The 27,138-nt window shown below is 39.3% G+C and overlaps 1 protein-coding gene across 3 annotated transcripts in view; it reads right to left on the bottom strand.

The window, feature by feature from the left end:
- The window catches only part of LOC140358415 (BAR/IMD domain-containing adapter protein 2-like), a 59,149-nt gene that overhangs the window by 21,258 nt on the left and 10,753 nt on the right, over positions 1 to 27,138 (bottom strand). For all 3 annotated transcript variants that reach the window (XM_072443254.1, XM_072443252.1, XM_072443253.1), the window contains exons 2-5: positions 23,495 to 23,570; positions 17,251 to 17,337; positions 1,715 to 1,776; positions 731 to 802 (exon numbers count right to left, since the gene is read on the bottom strand). In XM_072443254.1, coding sequence (XP_072299355.1) covers positions 731 to 802; positions 1,715 to 1,776; positions 17,251 to 17,337; positions 23,495 to 23,570 — 297 coding nt within the window. The remainder of the gene's footprint in view (positions 1 to 730; positions 803 to 1,714; positions 1,777 to 17,250; positions 17,338 to 23,494; positions 23,571 to 27,138) is intronic.

Genomic DNA, 27,138 nt, shown 5'->3' with positions numbered 1-27,138 from the left:
ATATTAATTAAAACGTAATCAGAGCGTGTAAAACTTTAAATGAGAAAAGCCCTGTTTTGTTTCTATGTGCACTGCTGTAACGTGTAAAAGAACACAACTTTATGAATGGTTTAAACGTAAAGCATAAGAAACTATCTAGTATTAGCGCATTGATTTTGTTGTCCATCTAAATCACTGGTAAAATATTGACGTGCTTTAAAACAATCTGTCCAATTTTGAGATTAGGAATGCAGATTGAAACGTCATAAACCAAAATACAAACATGAGCTTTTATACACAGTGGGGGTACGCAATCATGCTCTTTCTTAAAACCCACCACTTTATTTGCGAAATTACAGGTCCAGAAGTCAATTCATTCCACAATTAACACCAAACAAGTTACAACAGTGCGACTAAACAGCTTGTAACGTGGCCCCTTCCAACCATACAGTAATGACAAAATTATCCCATCCCCCAAAACAAGGCAGTGCGCTCTACTCTGAGGCAGCAACCCACTCATTCTAAAGATATCACATGAAGCCCAGCTCCAGCACAGCTTACACACACTACAGGAGAGCTGGATTAGAATCAGTCCACGGGTGACGGAGCAGACATCATTTTTTTGTGTCCTGCGGTCGTCTTCGAGGTGCGCTTGATGCACGGTTTGCGATAAGGTCTCATATGCATTGTTGCTACAGTTATACAAAAGGCTGTCCGACCGCGATTGATTGCAATAAGACCAGGTACTCGCCGTGAGATATCGGGCGTCGAGATCCACCTTCTTCTCCAGCTCGGACAGCAGCTCGTTGTGGAAGCATTTTAACTGGGGAGAAGCACAACAGAAGGTCAATCGATGGGCAGCAACACTACTCGCATTCAATAATGGGCCAATGTGTGTGGCCCACATCTACGATACCGTGGCTAAGCAGGATCATATACACATCTACTACTATAGCTACTGACTATGCAATATAAAAGGACATTCAGTGTGATGCAAGACACAGGATCTGCAGCATAACAAGAGATGTGAACTGCTCAACATGAATCCATCGTCGACAACACAAAGACAATACAGTATAGTAGAGATTCTGTACTAAGTGAAAGAGTTAAGGGCCGTATTACTTTGATCGCCTTGTCAATAAATGTTTCGATGTCGTCCAAATTCTGTACTGAGAATATATGGATTTACTAAGGGATTTTGAGAGTATATTTCATATGTAGATAACAGACTAGTGTTGTTACAATATTCAAATTAACAAAAGAATAAGCTTGATATTCAATACAGCTAATAATTTTTAAATTCAATATTTTTTGGGCCATTTTGAAATATAATTTTCAACACAAAATAAAAGTAGGCCAACTTTCTTTATGCGTTCTTTTACGTGTTGAAAATGCTTAAGATAAATATAAATCTGTTCAAGAAAGGCAACGTTTTGGTCCAGTTCAAGTGATTTTTGATACTATTAGTATTGATTAGCATTTGAATTTCGACACTTTATTTGCAGTCCAAATTCATTACACTTTTACACATTTTAATAGAAGATATTATTGTAGACAAATGTACTATAACATGTACTTGAATATCTGCTACTAGAATCACGTTTGGCCCATTATTCACATCACATTTCTTTCTTTAATACAGTGAAGTCCAATCCCAAACACTTAATTTATTTTTGTACATTTAATTCAGTAATCCATTCTAATGCTGCAGTAGTGAAAACACTTGGATACCAACCATCTCCTCGAGCTGGACTTGAATCTGTCTGTGAACTTCAGCCATCTGGAACAGCACATCCCCTGCACACAGAAACCGCACAATAAAGGGAAAGATAAACGAGCAGCCGCACAAACGCCACGGATAATAGAAAAGGGAAAAAACTTGGCGTGCAACGTGCATGCGCTCGTATGAAACGCACAAGACAAGAGACGTGGACAATGGTGGTGGAAACGGCATTAGACGAGACAAAGTATTTAAAAAATATATATAATAACAGACAGACACACACAGAATGCATTTCTTTATAGTTTTGGGAATGATGATACACAAAAATCATTACAGGCATGCTTCTGTACAGCTCCAATCCAGATCGTTTAGGGCAGTGCAATATGTAAATGGAAACAACGAAATAATTGTACAAATGCTGCACAATCCCAGATATACAATATTTCTGTTTCATTGTGATATTAGACGAACTATGTGACATTTCTGGTGTTGGTTTTACTACCTTCTTGTCTCCATGGACACGTTATTGCTTAGGATGGAACGCTCCGCCAGAAAAGTTACATAATGCACCTTTAAGAAGTCTAGCCACAACCTATGTCAATTTTGTTTTGTAAATGTTCCTTCAGAAGTTTAATTGTCCAAAATTTTACCATTTTATTTTTTTTTGCATTATTCTTGCTTTTTGATGTGTCTCTTGCAGCCAATCACACAGCAGGTAAATGTCAATTGTTATGTTGGTTAAATGTGAAGATATTGATATTATTAACCTTAAGGAGCTTACTGTATTGTTGTTTCAAATTACATTTCAAACACTGTCCCAGTTTCTTTTAGGTTTTTTTTGTTCAAACGTTTATCTTATTTGTATATACCTATAGACTGCCTCTTCTCATAATGCAGTGCAAGATTGAGAAAACACAAACAGCGACACTGGGTGAGAGACACACATACAAAGCTCAGGTGAATACACATGTGGCCGACACTGAACACTGCTGGAAATGTTAATGATAGTTATCTTGATCAAAAAAAAAAAAAAAAAGCAAAAGCCATTTCACTTTAAATCGATTCTACTACGCTCCTGTTCATGTCCTGCTTGAAGTGATTTGTAAGTGGAATCAAAGCCTCTGATGCCTTGTGGTTTCGTAAGTAGATGCTCCTTCATACTTCAATGTATTATGTAAATTGCCACAGACGGATGACATAAAAGGAGAATGCACTAGAGGATTCTTCTGACGGGGATTAAAGGGAATGCTAAAGTAGAGATATTTTCTCAATAAGAACAAATAATAGGAATGACTTTAATAAAAGAGGACTGTTATAAACATGTGCTGGCGCCAACAGAATAGAGTCATTAAGTGATTCATGAGCCGTGCAGAAGCCGGTTCTAAACAATATGAAGCAGAAAAAACAGAATATGGTTTTCTTGGAGTCAGAAAATGTGAGGTGAGGTTGGTACAGACATTAGTTCCCTTTACAGTTGTACAGTTTATATGTATGTTGCCTAAATTAAGCCAGGGTCATGATTCTGAATTTGCATTTATGTACTAAACTACTTTACTAAAATTTGAAGTTCTTTATTTTTTTTACAATTCATTCTTGTAAACTGTAATACAAAAACAAGAGAATGTTACCAAAGGCACTTCTTAAATGTGTCTGTGCCCTCATGCAGGCTCTGATGGCTGCAGTGGAGACTCGGGTCATGACATGCTGTCACTTCCCAGCAGGGCCATAAGCAGCTTACACATACTCATCCCTGATCACCGCTTCCCCCTCTTAGACGCTCCTGTCGCTTTGTAGGAAGCGACAAACGAGCTGGATCAATTAACAAGAGAGCAGTCATGTCTGAAACACCCACCCATGTGTAGTGTGTCAAATGGACTGCTGCAAGAAGCTGATCTATATACGTACAGCTTTACATTTAGTCATTCTATCGGTGCGGCCAAACCTATCTTGTTTCCATGCATGTCGCCTATAAACAGGGGTGGGCAATATTCACACAAAACGTACAAAACATGTGATAAATTGTTTTGAAAATTACCAAAAATATGCATGTGTAAACGTTGTGGTTGAGGTTAAAGTATCACACAAAGTAACGAAGTTAAAGTTTAATTTTGTGTTAACTTTATCTACCGTTTCTGCATGTCTATGTTTGGGATATTATACATTTTCTGATATATTGCCTATACCTATATATTTTCAGAATTTAAATTCTATGTGTATTAGTTGATAAGTGCTTTATAAAGCTGTATTTTGTATTTGTGGCAAATGTGTAACATACTGTTGATGTAGAAATGTTTAAAATAGTTTAGATTATCAAGTCTACTTCAGATGAAGGAATCTGACCCATCCCATTATGTCCTCTGCAGATATGTGTCTGACCGTGGCTAAACCAGTTACATGTCTACCCGGAGACATTTTGAGTTATTCACAGATTCTGAAAGTGTTAATTCAAAGCTTTCCAATGATGTCTCACTCATGTAGATCTGATAATATTTGAGTAAGTTGTGGTCATTTGAATGGATACAACTCTCAAACCCATTCACTGAGAAAACGGGGCTCAAATAGTAGCAGTGTAATATTATTACACTGCACTCTGACGCCAAAGCAAAGGCTGAAGAGGAAAAGAATCACACATTGCAGATGCAAATAGTTTCCATGGAAACTTTCATATTGTATGAGACGTTCAAGGCTTCAGTTGAACAGACATTTTAAAAAAGAGAAACTTGCTCTGTCATCCAAAGAGCCATTTTTAGACATTAGATGACATAATAACGTCATCTAATATGGACATTTAGGACATTTTATTTGCCTGACCAGCCATTCCCAACACGTTTTGGCAAACTACTTATCAAAACTGTGTGGGTCTGGGGCTCGACCGCTGTGTTTCAATTTCTAGGGCAGAGTTTAGAGAGCAGAGACAGAACCAATCACATAAACCAAGAAGTGACGCAAAAATGCGACGCGCTTAACCGGATATTCCGTAGCCCATGTCAACAAGGCGTGTTCCACGTTATCCGTCCCCGAACGCAGAAAATGTCTCCTGAATCGCGATGACGCCCTTCGTATAACCGCATATAACGCACGTTCATCACGGCGAGTAGAGCGGACTTTCCTGATTGTTCAAACCGAAGCAAGAGCAGAAGTAAACACTCGGTCACGAGCCGGGTCCGTCATCTTGAATGTTTTGGAACAGGGGTGAAGAGCTACTTCCGTATCTCAGTGTGACGCGTTAAAACCTCCGCCTGGGATTGGTAAATTGGTCGGTAGATGGAATACCGACGATCTCATTGGCTATTGACGACTCCGAGTCCAGACCGAGACGCATTCGAAATGAATGCGTGGGCGGGGCTGGCGGGTCGGGCAAACATTTTATTTCAGTCTGCCAGTCTACAATAAAAAAAAAAAAAAAAACTTTGGAATTTGCATGTTATTTAACCATTTGAAGAAAAAAAAAATCTGAAGAAATGCCAGTCTGAGAAAACCAAAATCCTTGTCAGAAGAAAGTTGGTGGCTGTACATACGGCTGTTCAAAACAAATACGGAAAACATTGAAAAGATCAGGGCGGCATTCCTGACCGAACATGCATCAGGATATCCGCATACCGACACAGAGACGCATGACTGACCGACACCTGTGACACAGCCCAGCCAAAGTGCTGCGAAAAGAACAGTCACCATTTTGTCAACATTTTCCAGTTCACTTTAACCTTGCTCTGGTCCTGTGACTGTCTAAACAATAGCTCTTCTGTGGAAAATAATGGGCACCTGCAGCTTAAGCTACAAGCAGCAACAAGCCTCTCTCTGCAGCGACAGCCCCGAGCCAGAGCACTCTACAGGAACTTGACTGCATTCAGCAAAGTCAAGTTCAGCAAAGTCCGCTCTGGGTTTTTAGTGTAAATCTAAACACGTCATAAAACTTAATTGTTCATAATGTGCCATGCTTGGTGGATGATTTCTCAATCAAGAATAATTAGAAAACATGTGTGAGTGCATCGTCACTGCATGAAAAAAATAAATAAATAAAAAAAAAAATCACATTTGTTCTTGTCAATGTCAAAATATATTCATTACATAAAATGGAAAGCTAAACTTGTCACCGGATGCTGTGAGATTGTACTTGCTACGGGCCAAAAAATCCTTAATTTTGTTTTAATAAAGGTGCAGGCTGAGCTCCTGCACCTGCCCTTCTTACAGCTGACCTCCTGAATTTTGCAGTTATATTAGAGAAATGACATTTTTACAGACACTCACTTAAAGGCACAGCGTGTAGTTTTCTGGAGGTGGTTTTCATCTGCATAATTCAATGAAAGTAGAAAGTTAAAACCATACTTCAGAACATCAATGGAGATGTATTAGCAAAAGGGACAACATTTCCATGAAAACCAGCATGATATCGATTTGTATTGTTTACACAGATCTATATCAGTCTAGTCACCGTTTTCATCTCTGCGACTTCAGAGGGGCGTGATTGACAGGTGGCAATCAAGGACACATATGGTCCATTCGTATTAAAAGAAATATGGTTGCTTATAAGAAAAAAAAAATTAAAATATATCATTGGGGACTGCATATTTCTGCAGAATTAGTGCGCGAAGCACTACACTCTTGTTAATTTGTTAATCTGATGTTAAAAACATTTGATTTTAATCTAAATTATAGATGACCAATCAGATCCTTTTTTCACATGCCTCAAAGAAAAAAACATATCTGGTAGCATGGTACGTTTAACTCGAGGAGTGACGATGAGGAGACGACACTCACTCTTTGTGAAGTGGAAATTATGGATTCGAGGCAAGGGAGCCCAAATAAGATAACATTTTCATACAAATAAAAAACATGTTTTTTGGCTAAAATGTTACATACTGGGGCTTTAAAGGTGTGGCATATTCTGATGGAAGGTCTGCCACCCAGAGATGGGAATAACGGTGTTAAAGTAATTTTTCTCAGTAACAAGTAATCCAACTAATTGCTCTTTCCTCTGCCGTCAATGCAAAGCGGCTCATTATTATGAGTCCCAGCAGCGGCAATTGATCAGACTCTGCTTCTCGTCTCATTCAGAAGCTGTTACGTTTCATTCATTGTTTGTTTGGGGAAGTAAAGACGAGGACGATAAATTGAAGACTTTGATTGGCAAAAAAAAAAGCATGTGTTTTGTAAATGCACTGCTGCGTGTCAGGAGGAGAATTTATTATAACAAACAGTGGTTGTGGTGCATTTGGTGATTTGTGAGCTAAATAAGGAAGGACAGAGCCAATGTTTTTACTTGAATAAGCAGCGGTGTGTGTATTTTTGGAGATTTTTCAATTTACTAGTGTACCTTACTTTAACCTTAACCTGCTTGTCTCCATGGAGATGACAATCAATCAAAACAACAATTCACAATTGGATACAAAAATGTATGCCATATCTGGCACATTCCTGGAAAAGCAATCGCATCTCCATGGAGACAAACACGGTAGACACTTCACCAGCAATGTTACATCGTGCATCTATGTTTACTTGTTGGGGGTCCACCCACTGCATAATAGCAGCAATGGAAGGCGACGCCCACACTACACAAGGAAGAGAAAAAAGGAACAAATGTGGATCGAGAATGAAATGTGGCAAAAAGTGGAAGTTTGTGTGTGGTGAGAGATGGAGAGGAGTACGGAGGTGGATGGAGAGACACTGAATCACAGCTGAAGGTCAGGCCTGATTTACTACAGGTTGTCATGGAAGCAGAATAATGCTAGGGTTGTTGCTAAGGGGGAAGTTGAGCAGTACCAAGGATGAAGGGGATGAAAACATGTTTATTATTGCATTACTTTATGATCACTTTTAGTTTATTAGTTTATATACTCGTTATGACAGTCAGACATCATTGCATCAGTGTTTTTGTCCTCCCTGGAAACAACAGAGGAAGCAGACGAGTATGTGAACAGCAGTATGTGTGCATGCTATTGCTAACGGCGATGGCAGTGTTTAGAGGCCTGCTGTGCTGGAGCTCAAGGGAAACACAAATAAGTGGGCAGATATAATAGGACAGTGTGGTGTGAGACGGAGATAATAGCTAAGAGTCTGGGTGGCATGTAAACATCTAAAAACAGTTAATGATAGGGCTAGGCTAACTTATCATTAAACCTCCCAAGTCAAATTATGTAAAATGATATATTATAACAGGGGTCATCAAGAAGATTTCTCCGATAGCCAAACATTAAGTATAACGCATTAACTATTGCCTTTAGGCAAAAACTAATGCAACAGCAGCAACAGTGCTAATGAGACAGTAATTTAACATTTTGACATTAACCTTGTTCAGTGTTTGATGTTTGTGTTGCACCGAACCGTCAGGACAATTTCCTATGTTCGTGAATCCTTTTCATTGACAAATGGCAATAAACTTTATTCTGATTCTGATTCTGAACATTCTGTGGACCTGGATAATGATACTGGATTTATAAAAAAGTGCTTTGTGTATTCTGTATTTCTAAGTAAAAACTTTATCAATTTTTTTAAAAATGTATCGGGATACGCATCGTAGTGAGGGAATTGGCAATACCCAGCCCTAGTAAGGACCCCTCCTTCAGTGCATGGATCTATTATGTTAGAGCCAGTGGAGCGACAGAGGTGCCAGAGAAGGCCAAGCTCGACGTACATGTTTTGGCGAACAAACAGAATTTATTTTTCTCTCTAACGCAGGGGTGGGCAATTATTTCCCTCCGAGGGCCATATTCGAATCCAGGCAAGGCAGGAGAGGGCCGGCCCGCAATCATTGGTGTGAAAAAAAAAAAAAATCCCAAAAATTAAATATCCAAATAAAATCACTTTTCTGTCAAATATAGGCTATTGAATATATTATTTAATTCATTTCACGTCATATTTATTAAGGATACAAGTGCAGACAGATGCCTGAGGGCAAAAAAGGAAAATGAATCAATAATCATAATTTTTTTTTTTTTTACATTACTTGGACAAGCTTGGCGGGCCGGATTGAAAGGCCCTGCGGTCCGGATGTGGCCCGCAGGCCGTAGTTTGCCCACCCCTGCTCTAACGGGCTGATTCCATATCATGTAGCTCCCCTACACTGCGCTGCGCCGGTCTGCGCAGCAAATTATGGATCAAGTCTATTTTCTTCTGCACCCAAGTTCAGCCGGATCAAGCTTCACGGTTCAGAATGAACCAAACAGGAAAGAGAACATGAAGAATGTCCTGATGTTCAAAGTAAACAAAAGTTAAAAATCAATATGGGTTTTTCTATGGCATCGGCCATAGAAAACCTATATCGGTCGACTGCTAAAAAAAATCCTCACTGAACAGTGTCTTTAATCAAAACTGTATGAAATGCAATTGTAGGGAATATTTGCAAAACAATTGTACAACATACAAATACAGCATTTATTACCAACCATTATAATATACCAGAAGTATGGTCTATGGTCCATCAACAAAACCATCAGCACAAATTTAGCCTGTTAGCTTTAGTCTACAAACCATCACAGTTTTGTGCTGTGAATGGGAAAAGCAATATTCTTTGTTCTTTTGCCACATCATGTTTCAACACATATTTCAAGGAATAGATTCCTGGTTTGCCTAAAATGAGTTGCTTTTACAGCATTGCTAAACTAACGCCATCACATCTGTTCCAGTTTGTCCAGCAATGGTGTCATGCATTTAGGCCAATAATAAATTCTTAACGGATACACAAGGAAACAAGGAGAGAAGAGGGCCAGAGCAGGAGAAGTTGTGAAGTTAACTAGACATTTATTTTGAGAAAGTCTGGGTCAGTTCATGTTTGTTGGATGGCCGTCAAAGTCCAAACAAACTCCACACCAGCTGATAAGGCCAAAATCTGTGAAAGGGGACTTTGCTCTGGTAAAGACACTGGGGCATGTGGAACTGTGATTAAAAGTGAACTATTTTGTTGATCAGCTGTTTCACTTGGAGAAAAAAAGACTTTGGTTATCGAATCAAGCAACTAAGGTCCACAGGTCAGTAAAAAAAAAAAAAAAAAAATCCATGACTGATTCGAGCTACAAAAATGTCATTATTTAATCAATATCTAATTTGAATTACTTACACAGAAACGCCAAGGACGCCAATAAAAACAGCAGCTATAATGTATAACACTCCATTATTTCTTCAGGCTAAGCTCAAATATCATGTTTGCCCTGGTGGAAAAAAAATAGATGAAGATTTGTACGAGGGGCTTTCATTATTGGCACAAAAGGAGAAAAACAATTTGTCATAACGTTTGAAGCCACTGAAGTGAAAACTGGGCTGCATCACCAAAATCTGCTTTGTTTCACCCTTAATGATTTAAACTATTTATGCATGTCATAACACAAACCAAATACATCTCTTGAGAGGACAATTTCCCCACAAACGTCCGCTTGCTTTAGAAATACAGGTTGATAATTTGACAAAACATTAGATCAAAATGGAAGCTGTCATGGCTGTCAGTAGGAAGATTTACTTCCGTTTTTGTTGTTGTTTATTTTTCCCAAATAGTTTGAAAAGGAAGTTTGAATGATGCAAAACTTACATGAAAGAGAAACTTTTTAAGGGCAAACAAGCGAGACTGAAGGGGAAAACTCATGAGACGGTGGTAATATTAAGCAATCCAGCAGGGGAATTATATGTAGCTGCTGTTAACCAGTATCAAATTGGAGCCTGGGTTTCAATGCGTCTTTGCCCGACAGCTTCTTTCTTTTTTTTACTTGGCAGGGCATTTTGCACTTCACTGTGGAGACAATGCAGAAAGTGGCGCAGTCATGCAGCAGGTATGAGTCAAGGAGAGGCCGAGACTGAAAACCCCCAGAGACCATTGACTGTTACTTGATCCAACCACTTAGCACACACCAACGACACATCCATTATGGGCAGGAACAACAGGAGTATTTGGCCAGTTCTGCAAACCCAAAGCAGCGGGTAACAGTCTCGGAAAATTGCGGCGCGGTAAATGTTTGCTTCTGAGGGATTTGCGGCCACAGAGGAAGTTTGTATATGCGACGAGACAAAATGGGATCTATAAGGGAAAACTGCTTGACCAGCTTACATTTTTGTACCAACATCGATTCAATTCTATTATGATTTCTAGGCTATGGATCCTTTTTATGATGAGCATGACATTAGCATAGTGCGATGACAGAAGTAATAAAGACAAACAGCAGAATCACAGCGCACAGTTTATGAGTCATAAATACCTATGACTCATGAGGCGACGATGTGATTTCTAAAACAATGCAGTGTCGAAATACTACAATAATACTCAAATGCTGAATTACTTTTGATTATTTAAGCATCCTATAATCAATCAGGACAAACAAAACCCTCTCTTATGTAAACACTGATTTGCATACATCACAATAACAAATCACAGAACAGTAGCATCAAGGTGTGCAGATACTGAGGCTTGATTATTCTGGATTAAACTGATCACGTCAGTCCTAATGTCATCAGTTATAAGCAGAGACCTGGGCATATCCCCACGACAACCAACCAAAAGAGCAAAAGGGAAGTTTTCTTTCTTCCTTCTTTGACAACTTGTAAGTTTGCATTTCTGTTAAAATTCAGTGCACAATGTTAAAGCTGCTGTATATTATCTCAACACTTACAATTCAAAGGAAATTATGACCGGAAGATTGCATGTTGCATTTATTTTTAAGGAATAACTGAAAAGAACATAAACTACTATAAACTTTTAGAATCCATCCTGTGTTTTTTTGATAAATCTGCCACCGTGTGAACAACAATCGTCTCATTCATCACAGGTCAACACAACCATCAAATGAAGGGCAAAACGAGCAAAAGAACTGGGGTGTCTGTGGAGGACACCGGCCTCCCATCATGCATTGCGCCACTCAGAAATAGAGCAGGAGGAAGGCAAGGACCCCTGGGATGGTGGCACAGTGCTATGAAAAGAGCTCATCTGCTCTCATTTAAACAGGGACAGGTGCTGCAGAGCGAGCGAGAGAGAGACACTGTGTACAGTACAAGAGTTTGTGGGAGGCCTTTCACTTACAGCGTTTGACATTTAAACATTAGCACGTAGCAGCTAATTTTGAGACAATTTTGACTGACAGTAAAGTAGCTTATCTATGTGAGGCCACTGATTGTGAAATAAGACTTCACTATGATAAAACTAAAGGTTTATACCTGGAGTGACTGAAATTAATGTATTTTAAAATAAATCTGTCCTCAGTGCATCAGATGTGTCTTTTTGCACAGAAATAGAGGAGCAATAGGCTAAAAAATATGACTGTATGTTTCCGCAGTCATGCACCAAAGTATTTTACATCTCAGATAAATATATGTTATTACTGTTTGCAAAGGCTTTTAATATCTTATCTTAACGAGGCAGCAAGACCCATATCAAAATATATATTTGATAATCCATATTTTTCGAAGGTGTTGGATCGTCTCTGAGCAATCCATCACAAATGTACTTGGCTAAAAAGTTGCAAAAAGTTAATGTACTGCAAACTGAAACACAAAAAGAAGAAATATCAAGTATACCAAATACCAAGTTTCTGCTATTTGTATGTTCTAGGAACTTATTGCAGCTTTTAGGCAGTATTCTTTATTATAGACAACATCAAACTACTGCTGAACATTTTAATATCATAATGTAGACCATTTTTTGTGCGTGTTTATTTTTGTGCCCACTTTATGTTGCAACACTGGAATTTACCCAGTGTGGGACAAATAAAGCCTTATCTTATCTTATATATTGATGGCATTTTTGGACATTCTTGCCCTTTAACTTGAAAGTGCTGTAGTTCTGCAAGTTAAAACATGCAAAGGTTACATAACAAACCTTCTACCTTTTCATCATCAGACTGACTACATTGCATGAACTAAAATAAACTTTCTTCATGCAGGTAATTACTGAGGTGCTCTGTGTGCCCCCCAGCCAAGAGCAGCAGCCCCAGAACTGCACAGGTTCAAACAGCTAATATGTTTCCTTCTCCAAACTGATGCCTGTAATTTCCCATGGGACAAAATAACTGCTGACTAATGTGAATGTGTTATTGAAATTTGGTTTGTTTAGCCATGTCCACAAATGCAATGGACTGATGTGTGCAAGCTGCAAAAGAGAAAGCACTTTTAAACGTTGTTATAACACAACCATGTGGTGATTGGTAAATCAAGTTGTTTTGTGATGTATACAATGCACAAGCCAAGTGCTGGACAAATTAATACAAACAACTAACAAAAACTATTTCTTTAGGCAGGTGTTATCTGTAGGAGCTACAGCTAAATAAACCTAAGAGAACTGACAGATGGCAAAAGATATGCATACAGGAAGAACAATGCTGTAACACTAGTATGACACAAGTCTATCAGCAATAAAGATGTTGCCTCAGCAAAACAAAATGTAATTCTATTGTTTCATAGGGCAAATTCATTCATTTTATTTATTTATACAGGGAAAACCCTGAGAAGTTATTTTTCATGGGTATATAGCCTGGATTAACCGTTTTCTATTTGAAAACAGTTACAGTAAATTTGCTTTTGCTATGGAACCTCCCTGGATGACCGACGGTCTACACAGCCATCGATGTTGCCTTAGGCATTTTGTGTTTGTGAAAGTTACTATGGAAAGTGAAATGGGGATATTTAGGTCCCCTTCACGGTAGAGATCTTCAGCAGTTATTTTGAGGAGTATTTGTGTGTACTGTTGGTCACATGTTTGACAGAGAATGATCATGATGCAGAGAGGAGGGCTCACTCTGTGACCAAGATCCAAAAATATCTGACATGTTTGATATAAATCGCAGCTTGTCTTTAGTCGTATGAAGGTTCTAAGTTTAATCTTTATCCCTGTCTCACTGCGAGACCTACGACCCACGATTTTCTCCACAATCTGTAATCTTTGATCACAGAGGGCCAAACTATCCATCTGATATGGATCGTTCATGAAAGCAAGCAGTGACGGCATTTAGGGTCCATAAATGACTCAAAATACAACTTTTAGTGAGTCAGCGAAGAGGGGGAAACTCAATGAACTTAAAAGCTCTTAGAAGTTAATTTGCATATTATAGCTCCTTTAAAAACATGACTGCATTTTGACCATCTCCATTTAAGGTAGGCCTTTATGACTTGTTATGAAAAATAAGAAGGGTTATAGGAGGTACATGTATAAACACTCGAGATGTGAAGTGCCTCTTTGGCTTTAGGCCTTGCCATAAATACCCAGGCTTGTAGCTTAGAGCAGTATAAACACTATAAATCTGCAGCTCGTCACTTCAGATTGTTGTAAATATCCTAAAGTACGCTAGGCCTGGATTTCCTGGATTTCCCTAGAAGGCTTGGAGCAGCAGAAATGTCAGAGGGGTTCAGGAGGGCAGATGAAAGAAGAGGAGGAGAGTGAAGAGAGAGAGAGAGAGAGAAGAGAGGAAAGAAAAGAAAAAAAAGTGAGAGGGGCTTGAGGAGTGAACGGAGGGGAGCATGTATGTAACGTGTGTGTGTGTGCGTGTGCTGGTGGGTGGTGCAGTGACAGGCGATGATTAGCCCCACTAAAGAGGATATGTGGGAGGAGCACGTGGGAGTCAGGGGCTGGCAGCGGGGAGGCTTAAAGCAGAGATATACCCGAGCGAATTAAAAGACAGCACTTATAGCAATTCGATTTAGAAACTGGGTGTACGCACTATTGCTACTACATAATTGCAATAACCGCCTTGCTACAGTGCGGCGTATTCTCGTGGGAACGCGTTGTGGTCCGAATTACGGCGAGCTGATTTATTGGTGGCAAAAACAGCGACGAGGTGCGGTTGTTTTAATGTTTGTGTGCGCGAGGTAGAAAGTGGAGGGAGTGGAAAAGATGGAGAACAGCTGGTGACTCTAGGTGTGTAGGTGGGACCATTTGCCTGTCTGTTAAGGAGTCCGCATGGAATTACGAGCGCAAAAGTTATGAATATTGCTAAGCTGTATGACGCATCGCTGTTCCTCTTGTAATTAAAGTTGTGTACATATGTTGTCAACGCAATTATGATAACTGGATAAATGAAATAATTTCTAATGTGGCCCAGCTGTCAAATGAGCCGTGCACAGGATAAAGCCTCTTGCGCTCTCGTGTGAACCCGAGTACCGTAAGTGGCCTGGGTGGAGTTGAGACGCTTTGCAGGCATCGTTCCAGCTTCGTTCGCACATCAGAGAGAGCCCCGAGGCATAACGTACTTTTAACTGCTCATCTCAAATACGGGCAGTCAAAAAAATAAATCAATATCAATACTAAAACTAGCATTGAAACCAGCATTGAAACTAGCAATGAAACTAGCCTTGAAACTAGCCTTGAAACTAGCATTGAAAAGAGCATTGAAAAGAGCATTGAAACTAGAGGTGGGCAATATATCAAAATTAAGAAAATATCATGAATGTTTGAAGTATATCATTCATAGAAAAAATGCTATAAAAAATAAAGAGTGGATTCAAAATAAAACGCAATGTTTTACTGAGGGTAAAGGTGATATTGTTGCACTTTTCCCACATAGGTGTTTTGATCATTAAACCTCAACAAATATGATGAAAGACTTATATTAACACAATTCTGTTCGATTGACATAATATATCAATTCAGAACAAATAATCATATAAAGAGGATAAACATGGGCAGGTGCTAAGTTGTTTTAGAATGGACTTGATCACTAGTACTTACACATGGTAATATAGACAGATCCAATTACTTTTATTATCATTATGTATCATTTTTTTATATCTAGCATGAAGCCTTCACTAAGTATCAAATAGAGTAAAACTAATTGAAAATCATAACACAATTACAAAACTAAAATAAAGCCAAGGATCTTTTGCTAAAATCCTGCTGAAAGCTATCGAGCATCCAAATGGGAATCTCTTTGTTGTCAAGGTGAAAGTGTCTGGAAAATGAAATAACCATAACATCACGCTTGGGACCGTCTGTGACAGCCAACAACAGGAAGTAGTATCTCTGGCTGCATGACTGCCGTTACATAAGAGCACATAGAAAACGTTCTTTAATGGCAGCATCAAAACAATGCGTCTTTTGACTAGCCGCATGAGTCACTGTGAATACCCACTCAAAGTTCAGATGTTCCAGCTGGCTCTGCTTTTAAAATGACTTCATATTTACTACTTGAGTACACTACACGTGTATAAATAATGTGCACTCAAGAAACAAAAGGAGTAGAAGCAGCAGAAATGAGTTAAACATTAAAGGTGCACTGGGTAAGATTTTTCTGGTGAAGTGTAGGGTCAAAGTTACACAGTATTTTTTTTTTAGCAATTTTGAATTCAATAAAAGTATACAATATTTGTGTAATGCCATACAGCGCAATATTCCAGGCAAAGCAATAATATATCCAGGAGACACAAAAAAACAGAAAAGTTGTATAGGGTAACTTTAATAAAAGCTGAAATACAAGTCTAAAATGTTAAATCAAGAGGTTTCGCATTCAATCTAACATGGACGGAACATATTTGCACAGCATTTATCTCTGCAAAAATGACTTTGTTTGTATGGTTGGGTGAAACAGGAAATGTGTTGGAAAAAGGAAAGGCACGATGAACGGAACAAAAAACAAAACTTTAAAAAAGCAGCCTTATCTAGTGAATGTTATCCCTTTGGCCACCACATAATCTAGGAATTTAAATGAGAAAAATAAATAGAATAGTTGGGCATTCAAGTATTTTTTACCCCGTCAAGTGTTCATTCCTTCAGTCCTTCTGCCTCTTAATGGGCAAATCTGTCACCCATGGTCAGGTTTGGCCAAAAACTTAAATCGCTTTACGTTTCTGATGAACACTTGAGTGAAGTCAAAAGTCAAAGAGAACCCTATAGAAGAGGAGGAGGGGAAGAGGCTGCTTGCTGAATAAAACATCCCTGGAGTCTTTTCATGTCAGTCTCCGTGGGTCGTTCTTGAGGAATCCTAAACTCAATATGAAGCTTCAGCTCAACAAAGACCCATCCGAATCAACCACGGTAACAGGACCATCTTCAAACACAGAATGGGTCATTTTATCATTCTAGTGGCAGCTAGTTCACGAACTACACTAAACCTGAGCTCTATAAAATGTAAAATGGATATGGTACAACAAACTATAGAGGTTTATGTGGATTTTAGTCACATGTTTCAAAAGGTACTGATCTGTTACTGACATCCCATATGAAGTAAACACTGGTCTGGGATCTGCAGAAGCTCATCTCATAAGTGGTACAATAATTTCACAAAATCTTAACATACGCAACAACCAGTATGATTCCATTTTTGAGAATTTGTTCTGCAAGTCGGTGTTGGTCCAGCAAAATTGTATCTTTGCTGAAAAGTGCACAACTCTCTCTTCTGGTTTTTGTTGCTTTCCATTATTTTCTTGATGCATTTTCCTAATTAAACACCTGCTGTAATCGGCCCACACGTGCTTTTGAATCCTTCTTATTTTCCTAGTATCTTTCGCCGAGAGCCGGCGCATGTTGGGTAATGTAGGTGTGTGCAAATGCTATTGTAAAAAGGCCTGCTGTGGCCGAGAGCACGATGGAGGCAAACAGGAGGCAAACAGGAGGCAGAGGGGACTTCATTAGTGAAACAGTTACTCACCTAAATCTTTGGATCCTTGGCTCTCACTGGCCAGCTCGCCCATTCTGACCAGAGCGTCGAAATAGCCTTTGGCAGCAAATGTCACGTCTACAAACACAGCAGAGCGAGAAAAGGGGAATTATTAAATTATAACTTATCATTGGAAGGGAGCCATTCTGCCTTGACAATGCCTGATCTCAGAAGCTATCAGGGTTGGGCCAAACCAAATTTTAATACCTCACAAAGTCAACACAAGTAAACATAAAATGCAGTTACTAAATGATGACTTAATTTATTACAGGAAAAATAAGTCCAAATCTATTTTCACCCTTTAAAGCAATAGCTCACACCAAATGCTTGTTATAGCTGATGCCATTTTACACACTTTCTTTCAGAATTCACATATTGGACGTTTTTTGACAATGAATGGGGTTAAACCACAGTTTCTCAATGTCCGGTCATTATCCTCCAGTCGTAGAACCCAAGAGCGTCTGAGCTTGAGTGAAAGTAAGTGGCCTTGGTTTTGAAGCAGCAAATCAGCCACAAACCATCACACGGCCACCACTGGATATAATGAGCCACACAACTTCCACAAAGACACATTTCATCTCAGTTCACAGGATTATCTTATTATTATTAAGACTTGAGGGATCATGCCAGTGTTTCATGTGAAATGAGCCTTTATGTTCTTTTTGTCAGCTGTGGTCGACACCTCTAAACTCTGCCATGTTTTGACCCAGTGAGATTTGAGTGAGATTGACAAATGCCCCATTTTGTACTGACCTCTGCAGACAAGAACAGGATGTATAAACCCGGTACATTACAGTTTGCTAATTTTGAAAATTTCACTTTTCCACTTTTGATAACAAAACTAAAATGTAATTTGTAGTCAACATCAAATATTCTTTAATAAGAACTTTTAGATGATTAAGGTTTCTAAGGTTTCTTGTTATAAGATAAGATAATCCTTTATTGTCCACACATAGGGAAATTTCATTGTTGCAACGCAGGTAGATACAGAGGAAAAGAACAGATAACTTAAAGAAAGTTTGAAAAACACTCTCAATAGAAGATCTCTTATAAACAAAAACTCCTCTAGACAAAACCTCCCATTATGTGTACAAAGTGTTTTGCATATTATATGCAAAACACTTTGAATTAATTTGTGTACAAATTGGGCTTTACAGATAAACTTTCCTTGGCTTGTCACTTCACTTTTAATAGTAACATACAATAAAAGATAGGACTTCTGTAAAAGGTTCAGATGGAGTGACAGACTGACACTGCTTTTTACCATCAGAAATTAGACATTGCTAATGCTTTTGACGCAATTATGGAAAATTACCTTGCTTGCATTCTTCGAACACGGAGGAAATAATTTTCTGGCAGATAATCAGGATGATTGCCAAGGCTAAATGACTGAATGATTTTTCTATTCATCATCCATGTATAATGAATAGGAATCTTTACCTACAAAAGCGTCATAGAGTAAGACAAAAAACATGTTTAGCCTTTTACAGTCCTCAGATACAACAGAACTGTAGAGTACTGAACAAATTAGGGTGATGCACCTTTTGCTGCTTTGTTATATAATAAGCTGTTGAGTCAATATTTGGCCAGATTTAGTTCGGAACAGTGAGAGTGGCTGTTTGCATGAGATAAATTCTGAATGTTAGTTCAGTGCATTTTGGTTATCATATTTTGGTGCAGGCACAAGTGGAGGGACTGAGGTTTCCTCTAGTGGTATACTACTATTTAATTACATTTATTTTAGGTGTAGTCCAATTTAGGGTTTTATTTGACCTGGTTGAGACAGCGGTGCCAGTCATTATTCTTTCATCCCATACTTGGTGGTGGTAAGCTACTATTGTGGAATATTCCAAGCAACACTTCCATGAAGACAAGCAGCTATGAAGTGCCTCTTTAAAACCTATATTCATCCTGGCGTAATCTCTTTGTTTTAGAGTGTGAATCCAACTTTTGTTCTGATTTAGGTTATGATTAAGCTGAGCCTGACAGTGGTTCAGTCCATCATTTGATCTTGGTTTGGTCTATTAAATCAGGTTACTTTATTAATGATAAAGTTGTCATGTATATTTGATTAAAAGACAAAAATAAAATGATATCTTGGTTTTAAGCCACTGTACTTCCTAAAATGGCACTTCAAAGTTTAACACGATAGCATTGGTACATTAGGCTCATAACTTGTTCTAAGTTGAATCCATCCACACTTATATTAGTAAGGTTGATTTAAGTACATGCATGACAATACTTTAGGACACAATACTGTATTCTGAGGCGGTGTACAAGAAGAGCCACTGAGGATTCTTCCATTCAATATTTACTGTCCAATTCCTCTGAGCACATTTTTATTCCAGCGAGGAAATGGCCGTGTCACGCTGTTAGCCACACGCTGTGACCTGTTCGTTCAGCCAACACGGCCCATTTCATTTTCTCACCCTGGATTTGTCAGAGGGAACCCTGGGGTCACACTTTGGCTTGAGGAAGCTGATGATTAAGGAACATCACACGCAACGGTTGGACTTCACAGATGGGGCTTCCTCCTCAGGGCTCGTTCTCATATTGTGCGACAGCAGAAGAGGAGGTGAGAAAAACACAGGCTTTGTGGTCAGACTTGAACTCACATTTTAGGGATACCACTACATATTTCAAACTCGACATTCTTTTAATGTATGCAAATTACCCAGATGCACGTCAATGACAGGACATCACGCTGGGCAGTCAGTCGGCCCCACACCGGTTCTAGCAAACGGCCACAGTTCTTAATCTAAGAACCTAACACTGATTTAATACCGATTAAATTGGGCAGTTAGCACATATTTCCTTTGGAGTTTACATTTGTTCACAACCAATACGACGGCAGGTGTCAAAAAGGATAAGCCAGTCATGATAATACTATTTTTGAAGTATGATATGTATATATTGTTTCATAATGTTACAATGAACAGTAATAAACAACTGTATGCCACTGATATTGAAAAGAGCCAAGTTAAAACTTTTGTAATGAACCATCTTCAAAGGTGCACTTATGTAGGGCAGCCTCCTGCTCGTCTCCATGAATAGCTGTTATGTGAAAGTTCCACAGTATGGCATTAAACCCATCTGCGCATTCATTTGCATTTTTAATCATTTACATTTACAGTTTTAATTGCAAAACAAATACATCAGGGATCCTTTTTTTTTTTTTTGGAAGCCCTGATGGCGTCTACGGTTTGTTTTCAGGGGGATAGTTTAATGCCATACTGTGGAACATTCCAGGCAAAGCAATACTATCTAACTTGAGCTTGGCATACCATTATAGGAAAAATACAGATTAACATTCAGTCCATCTACGTGATTAGGTCATTTTGACAGGTCAACTCAGGAGAAATAAAAACAGGGCAATCAATATGGGTTCCAGCTTGTTTTGTGAGTACATTATAGTGACTGTTGGAGGTCGTGTAGAGCATGCCGTTATCCTGTTGTTTCCACCAATATGCCATCCTGTCTGTCAATCACCGCCTCCAGGGAATAATGGCTGCTGCTTTTGGACCGACTCCACTATTGGTCCCGCTGACAGATGAGACCCAGGGCCACAGCTGCCAGGTGAGACGGATCCTCAACAATAGGACACAGTAGCAGCCAGTTTTAGCACACGGACGCGGCGTAGTGTTCTGGAAGTCTGGAAGGCCTCAAGTTCCGCCCCTGGGTTGAGGAACGTATGCTAATGCTAATCCCAATTACAGCTGAGAGCCAACCCAAACACAAGAGCATACTCTGTGCATCAAGGCTGATTTGACTGCATTAGGACAAACAGGTCCCCTGCTGCTGTCCTGTGTGTGTCTATGAAGCAATGCAAGGGCCATATCGACAAATACAGCCTTTATGTGTTAATCAGAGTATATTTTTCCATCCATCAGAAATGTCTTGGTTTTACGATTACTCACCTTGACCAAACAACAGTGAGATCCTTAATTCACTTTCGTTGCTGCCCACAATCCTGCCGATTTTGTTGAGTAGTAGACTTACTACTTACTTATTTACTGAATAATCTTGTCATTCCTACTTACAGGTGTACCATGGACCTTTTCTGAGATACTGCTTTGGCTGGAATGTTCCTTAGTATGGCAATGAACTTAATAATAAACAGATCTGACCTATAACTTGGCCTGGTGGCCTCATCTGCTTGTCTCCATGGAGATAGATGAATTAAATGCCAAACTGTGAATCATCCCAGGCAAAGCATTAACATCTCCATGGCAGACCCCAACCAGAAAAGTTACCCAGTGCAAGTTTTCCCTCATTTATTATTATTATAGACAATTTACTCAACAATTGTGGGTATACTCTCAACTAGGGCTGTAGTCGACTGTAAAAGAACTTCCTGATTGACTAAAAACATGCCTTGTTTATCAATGAATCGACTAAAAGGGGATGTGGTGCTGGTAAAAGCTCTCAAAGTTATTATGACAGGATGATTAGGATCAAAAGGAACACGAAAACATCAAAAACTTCAGCATCTTCACAAATCTCCTGCTAACTCGCTCTACGCCCTCTCCTTTCTGATGTCATGCAAATAAAGCAGGCAGTTGCCATGATACCTTCAAACGTATGATTTTGATAGTATCTAGTGGACTTATTTTGCTAGTATCTGGGAGGACAACGCCCACCTCTAGGCTCCATCTCAAACAAATGATCTCCAACCTCTTCTTGTCGTGGATGTTCACACTGTGCGGCTCTGGCACTGACAACTGAGAGTGAGCTAAGCAGATCAGATGAGACCTCAGCTCCTTCACTGCAGTGTGTAATGAAATGTGGTGGTGAGGGGGTTCTCTCGGAGACAGACGGCGAGGATTATCAGATCTCTCATTGCGAGGCAGACACACAATCTGTAGGGGAGGGGCCACAGATTGTAGACTGCCGAGCCACTGAGCCGGCACTCTGCGCTTTGGGGAGGCTATCTCTTAATTAGGAGATCCATTATTTCCTATAGCCAATCTCACCCATACACGGTGTCGGGGGTAGTGATAACACACTTTCATGGAGATATAGAGACACCCCGCTTGCAGATTTTACGGATTTTTGTGTCAAGCTGTAAGGATTCATCAATTAAGCTTTCATTTTCTACTGTCAAACCTCTGACATTTCTTGGAACTGGTAATTTTTTCAAACCATGAACTTGAACATTGAACATCCTAACCCTACTTTTCCCTTGTCTGCAAACGAATGAGAGTGAATAATAAGAACATTTTGTTTTAACAGTGAACAGTTCCTCAGTATACTGCAGACCACACTGTCACACCTTAGCTAATTAGTACACACAATTAGCTGTTGTGAACTGTGAATTGGTAATTGCAGAGATATAAAGCGCAATTAATTTGCATTTTGACTCAGATCCTATTTTATAGATATACATTTCCCTCTACCCTCCATCTCACTCATAAGGGCCTTCACAACGTTGCAACATGACATGAAAAATGGCCATGAAAAGCGCCTGTGCCGTTTCACTAATTACACCATATGGATCCTTGACGAGAGCTTCTTACGCCCTTCTTTCGAGACAATCCGGCGAGGTGGGTTTAGATTGGCTTGAGAGGCCTGACCGGTCTGTCTCGCACTACACCGGTCATTGGATTACTTATTGTTTGTGTCGGGGGGGAAGCAGAGTTGCGGCGACAAAGGGGGTGCTCACTAAAAGCCGGATTAGTTCAACCGTGGAGGGCCATCCAGAGGGAAAGTTTATGCCTGTTGTTTTCAAGTGAGCACAGCAGAGCCAGAGCAAATGGCATTTTCCAGAGAGGGTTTTTGTTATGGCTCATGATTTTGTCAGCAGGCGTCTCTTCTTGTGCAAGTCTTTGAAAATACTACAAAATGCAACAAAAACACAACCGCAAGTAGTATTTGGATGCATGGTCCATATATATTTGGATTAGTCACACATTTTCTCCTCATACTTTATTATAGAAGTACTACAGCAAAAGTAACAATTCGGCCTGGTTGTTATGTTGATTATTGCCACATCAACCCTAAAGGATGTTCACAGTATACTTTTATTTTAATTATTAATCACGTTGTAAATAAAACAATGAATAAAAACCACAACAAAACAGTTAGTTAGTATCTATAAAGTGCCTGAAATGTTAATGATTTGACCCGCTACAGCTCAAACGTTACAACAATACAGTTAAATAAGTACACATCATAATATCAATCTAACCTTGCTGCTTCTCAATCAAACCCATTGAAAATAAGTCAAAGTACTCACTGGCGAGGGCCTTCTCGTAGTTCTTCCCCATGGCGACAAAGTTCCGCAAACATGGGTTGAACTGCTCCATGATGGTCTGTAAGGAAACACAAGAGGTCTGTGGTGAGTGTTGGCAGTGGCAGAGATTTTTTTTTTAAACTTATCAACAGCAAGCGCAGGTCAAGGGCACAGACTTGCACCTCGCTCCATTCACACATTCTCCCTCTCATACAGAAAACACCCACACTTGTACTGAAAACATCTGAGGGAAAAGTACAAGGATGAAAAAATTGTAGGCACATTTTGTCTTTATGCAAAAAAATAACATATCTTGCAACACTTATTTATTATTTTATGTCTATTAAAGTGCGCATGACACACAGGAATGATATTCTGATATTCTAGTTTGACATATATATACACACACACACACACACATACATACTGGAACACTATATCAAATACTATTCAATGCCACCTTTCTTTTAAATCTGAAATCATTCCACACCCATTAGGAAACACTGCTCTAGCATGGTATTATTATTACAACTATTAGCCATTTATAGTTTTATAAATATGACCTGTGGTGTAAAATATGCAGTGTCTTACAACAAGATGAACCAGAACAAGATGTTTAATGGTCCAACAAAATAAAAAAAAGTATACAAATTAGATGACATAATGTGGACAAAAATGTATGCTGTGTGCAAATAGAAAACCCGAGTTGTGTATAAAACCTAATACCCGAACTCCTGGCTAGTGATCTCGAGGCACAGTTTGCTCACTGCTACTGACCGCTACAACACACTTTGTTTGAACGATGGAACAAGAGCAGTGCAATTCATGGGGAAAACAAAGCACTCCCACGGCATATTAAATGTTAAATATGGCAATGAATATACAATAAATGATAGAGACTTGTGGTTTTGTGTTGTCGCAGTAGCAGCCGTGAAATCCTGATGGCATTATGACATCTGCTTCTGCCCCACTGTTCCGTTTCCTTTCCTCCTCTGCTCGTCTCCTTCCCTTCTCTCCATACCTCCTCCAGGGCTTCCTCCAATTAGCCTTTCCCCAGTCAGCAAGAACCATGGGACGAGACAGGCTTAACACTGCAGCAGCACAAACCATCAATACTGCAGCAGAACACTTAATATTAAGCCACTTCAGGGCCAAATCTAGTGCCGGGAAATGACTCAACATGATAATTATTTTTAGCCTAATTGGCCTCCTATTCCTATTTTCACTCATTATGCTGTTCAAAAAGTTAAATCTGATGCACAGAGTATGACACATGAGCACCAACAGTCTGGAGCAGTGCAGAAATATCAGTTCTAAATATTGGCTGCTATACCATCCCTAACCCCTGGAATATATGCTTTTGATAACCATTTTGTGAAAGATATAAATTCCGCCGTCAAGCATAAATATTGGCATAATCTAATATTGCGTTAACAGTAGAGCTGTGCCGTTGTTCTGCCTCGTTTCATCATCTTTCTGGCTCCTCCATGTATCATATATCCAGACACGTTTGTCCGTATCACTCAGCATTACGACATGCCTTTGAAGAGATCAGTTTTTGTCTTTGCAGAGATCCATTTTTGCCTTTGCAGAGATAAGCATTAGAAAATGATTCAAACATATTTTGTTTTGGGTTGAAAGAACTGTATTAATATTGCAAAATAGCTATGTTTGTTTTATTTGGCATTTGTGCGAGTAGAACATGGAGAAGAAATAACAACATAATTGGGGGAGATCCCTTTCTCTCCAGTGTGCACATGTATAAAACGGCTTTCCTGCTGCCTCTGCCTGCGCATGAAAGGATAAAAGATGAAAACCTCCCCAAGGGGTTCATGAGGGGTGTGTTTACTTGCAAAACACACTCTCGCCTGATATGAATTCGATTGGTGGTGCTCCGGTTGCCCTGTTCACGGCATTCACACCTACATTAATACGAGGCTTTTTATGAAATATTGGTGTTTAAACTAGTAGGAGGTGGATTGCATAACAAAGCTGCATCATTACTGCGCACACTTGTACTGAGGAGGCCAAAGGTAACTGACATGCTACCAACAACATGCCAAGCTACTGCCAATTAGTATAATTTCCCAAATAAATATACAAATGTATTAAAAAAAAAAAGGCCAGAGAGAGAGAGAAAAAGAGAGAGGGATTGAGGTATTCTTAATCTCGTCCGTGGCTAAATTTGACATCCCAGTTCTCTTGTACTACATTGTTAGCCTAATTGAGGTGGCTAATAGGAAAATGGGACAGAGAACGCCACAAAAACGTCAATATTGAGGACACACACACACGGACACACACACACACGGACACACACACACACACGGACACACACACACACACGGACACACACACACACACGGACACACACACACACGGACACACACACACACGGACACACACACACACACACACACACACACACACACACACACACACACAGAATTTACCAAAATTTAAACTCCAATCAAGTTGTAGAAGCATCTCAAGGATGATGTGGAAAAACAATGCACCCGAGCTCAATGTCGACTGTGATGGCAAACATGTCGGTGTAAAGCCTCATTCGTCCAGGAGTGTTCCATTGTAGAAAAAGATTCAGTTATATTCAGTTATACATCATCTGGACTCATCTGGCCCAGATGACTACGATTGAATATTCTTTTACAATGTCATGACAAAGGCTCTGAGTACTTATGTTTTACGTTTTTTTAAAAATACATTTGCAAAGATTTCTAACAACCTTCATACAAGTCGTAATTATGGGGTATTGTTTGTAGAATTTTGAGACAAATAATGCATTTTATCATTGTGGAAATGTGGAAAAAGTTAAACACTTTGAATACATTCCGGATGCACTGTATTCATTATCAGCACTCGGAGCGAGAATTATAACCAGAGCAAAGATGAGCGATGAGCGCCGTCTATGATGAATCCAGTCTGTGTGACATCCATTTGAGCTGAGGTACAGTGAGGAGAAGAATGGCCAAATATGGAGCGATAAGAAAACTATTGTAAGGAGGAATTGAATTATTTTTCTTGCTAAATAATGGATGGAAGCGGGAGAAAGGACTTAGGGCCATTAGCATGCAAGCACTATACACCTTTTTATATTATGAATAACATAAAAAAATAATACTACAAAATCACATTTTCAGAGGAGCATCCACTAAACAGAATCGAGGGTAAATCACAGACAAAAGTAAGCAGAGGAGCCTTCATCTGTTAACGTCAGTTCCTACATATGAACCAGCCCTGACCCAAGATGGCCCAAGGTTACATCAGCGAGAAGTATCAGTCAAGCATGAGAGAAGGATGTAGATTTACCCGAACAGACTGGACCTAAAATACTGAAACTAATGGTGAACAATTTGAGATGACTGTAGAGCGGGCAACTTGTCACGCACAGTAAGAAAAGGGCTGGGTATTGTTTTTTTTGTCCTTTGCAATACTTTCTTCTCACAGACCTAAAATTGTAAACTGAGTCAAACATCTTTAACAAACGTCTGAAACTGTGGCTGAAATCAGAGCAGACATGATAATTCTGATATAAAGAGAAAAATGTTGCAGGTTGTTGATTTAATATTGTCTACTTACCAGTAAATGTAAATCCAACAGAAAGGTTTAATTATCAGACAAATGTGAAA

Source organism: Eucyclogobius newberryi, unplaced genomic scaffold (assembly GCF_026437365.1).
Source record: "Eucyclogobius newberryi isolate DKJ021-1_F unplaced genomic scaffold, fEucNew1.0.hap1 SCAF_13, whole genome shotgun sequence".
In the NCBI taxonomy this organism is placed as follows: Eukaryota; Metazoa; Chordata; class Actinopteri; order Gobiiformes; family Gobiidae; genus Eucyclogobius; species Eucyclogobius newberryi.
This window is presented reverse-complemented; position numbering and strand designations above follow the sequence as displayed.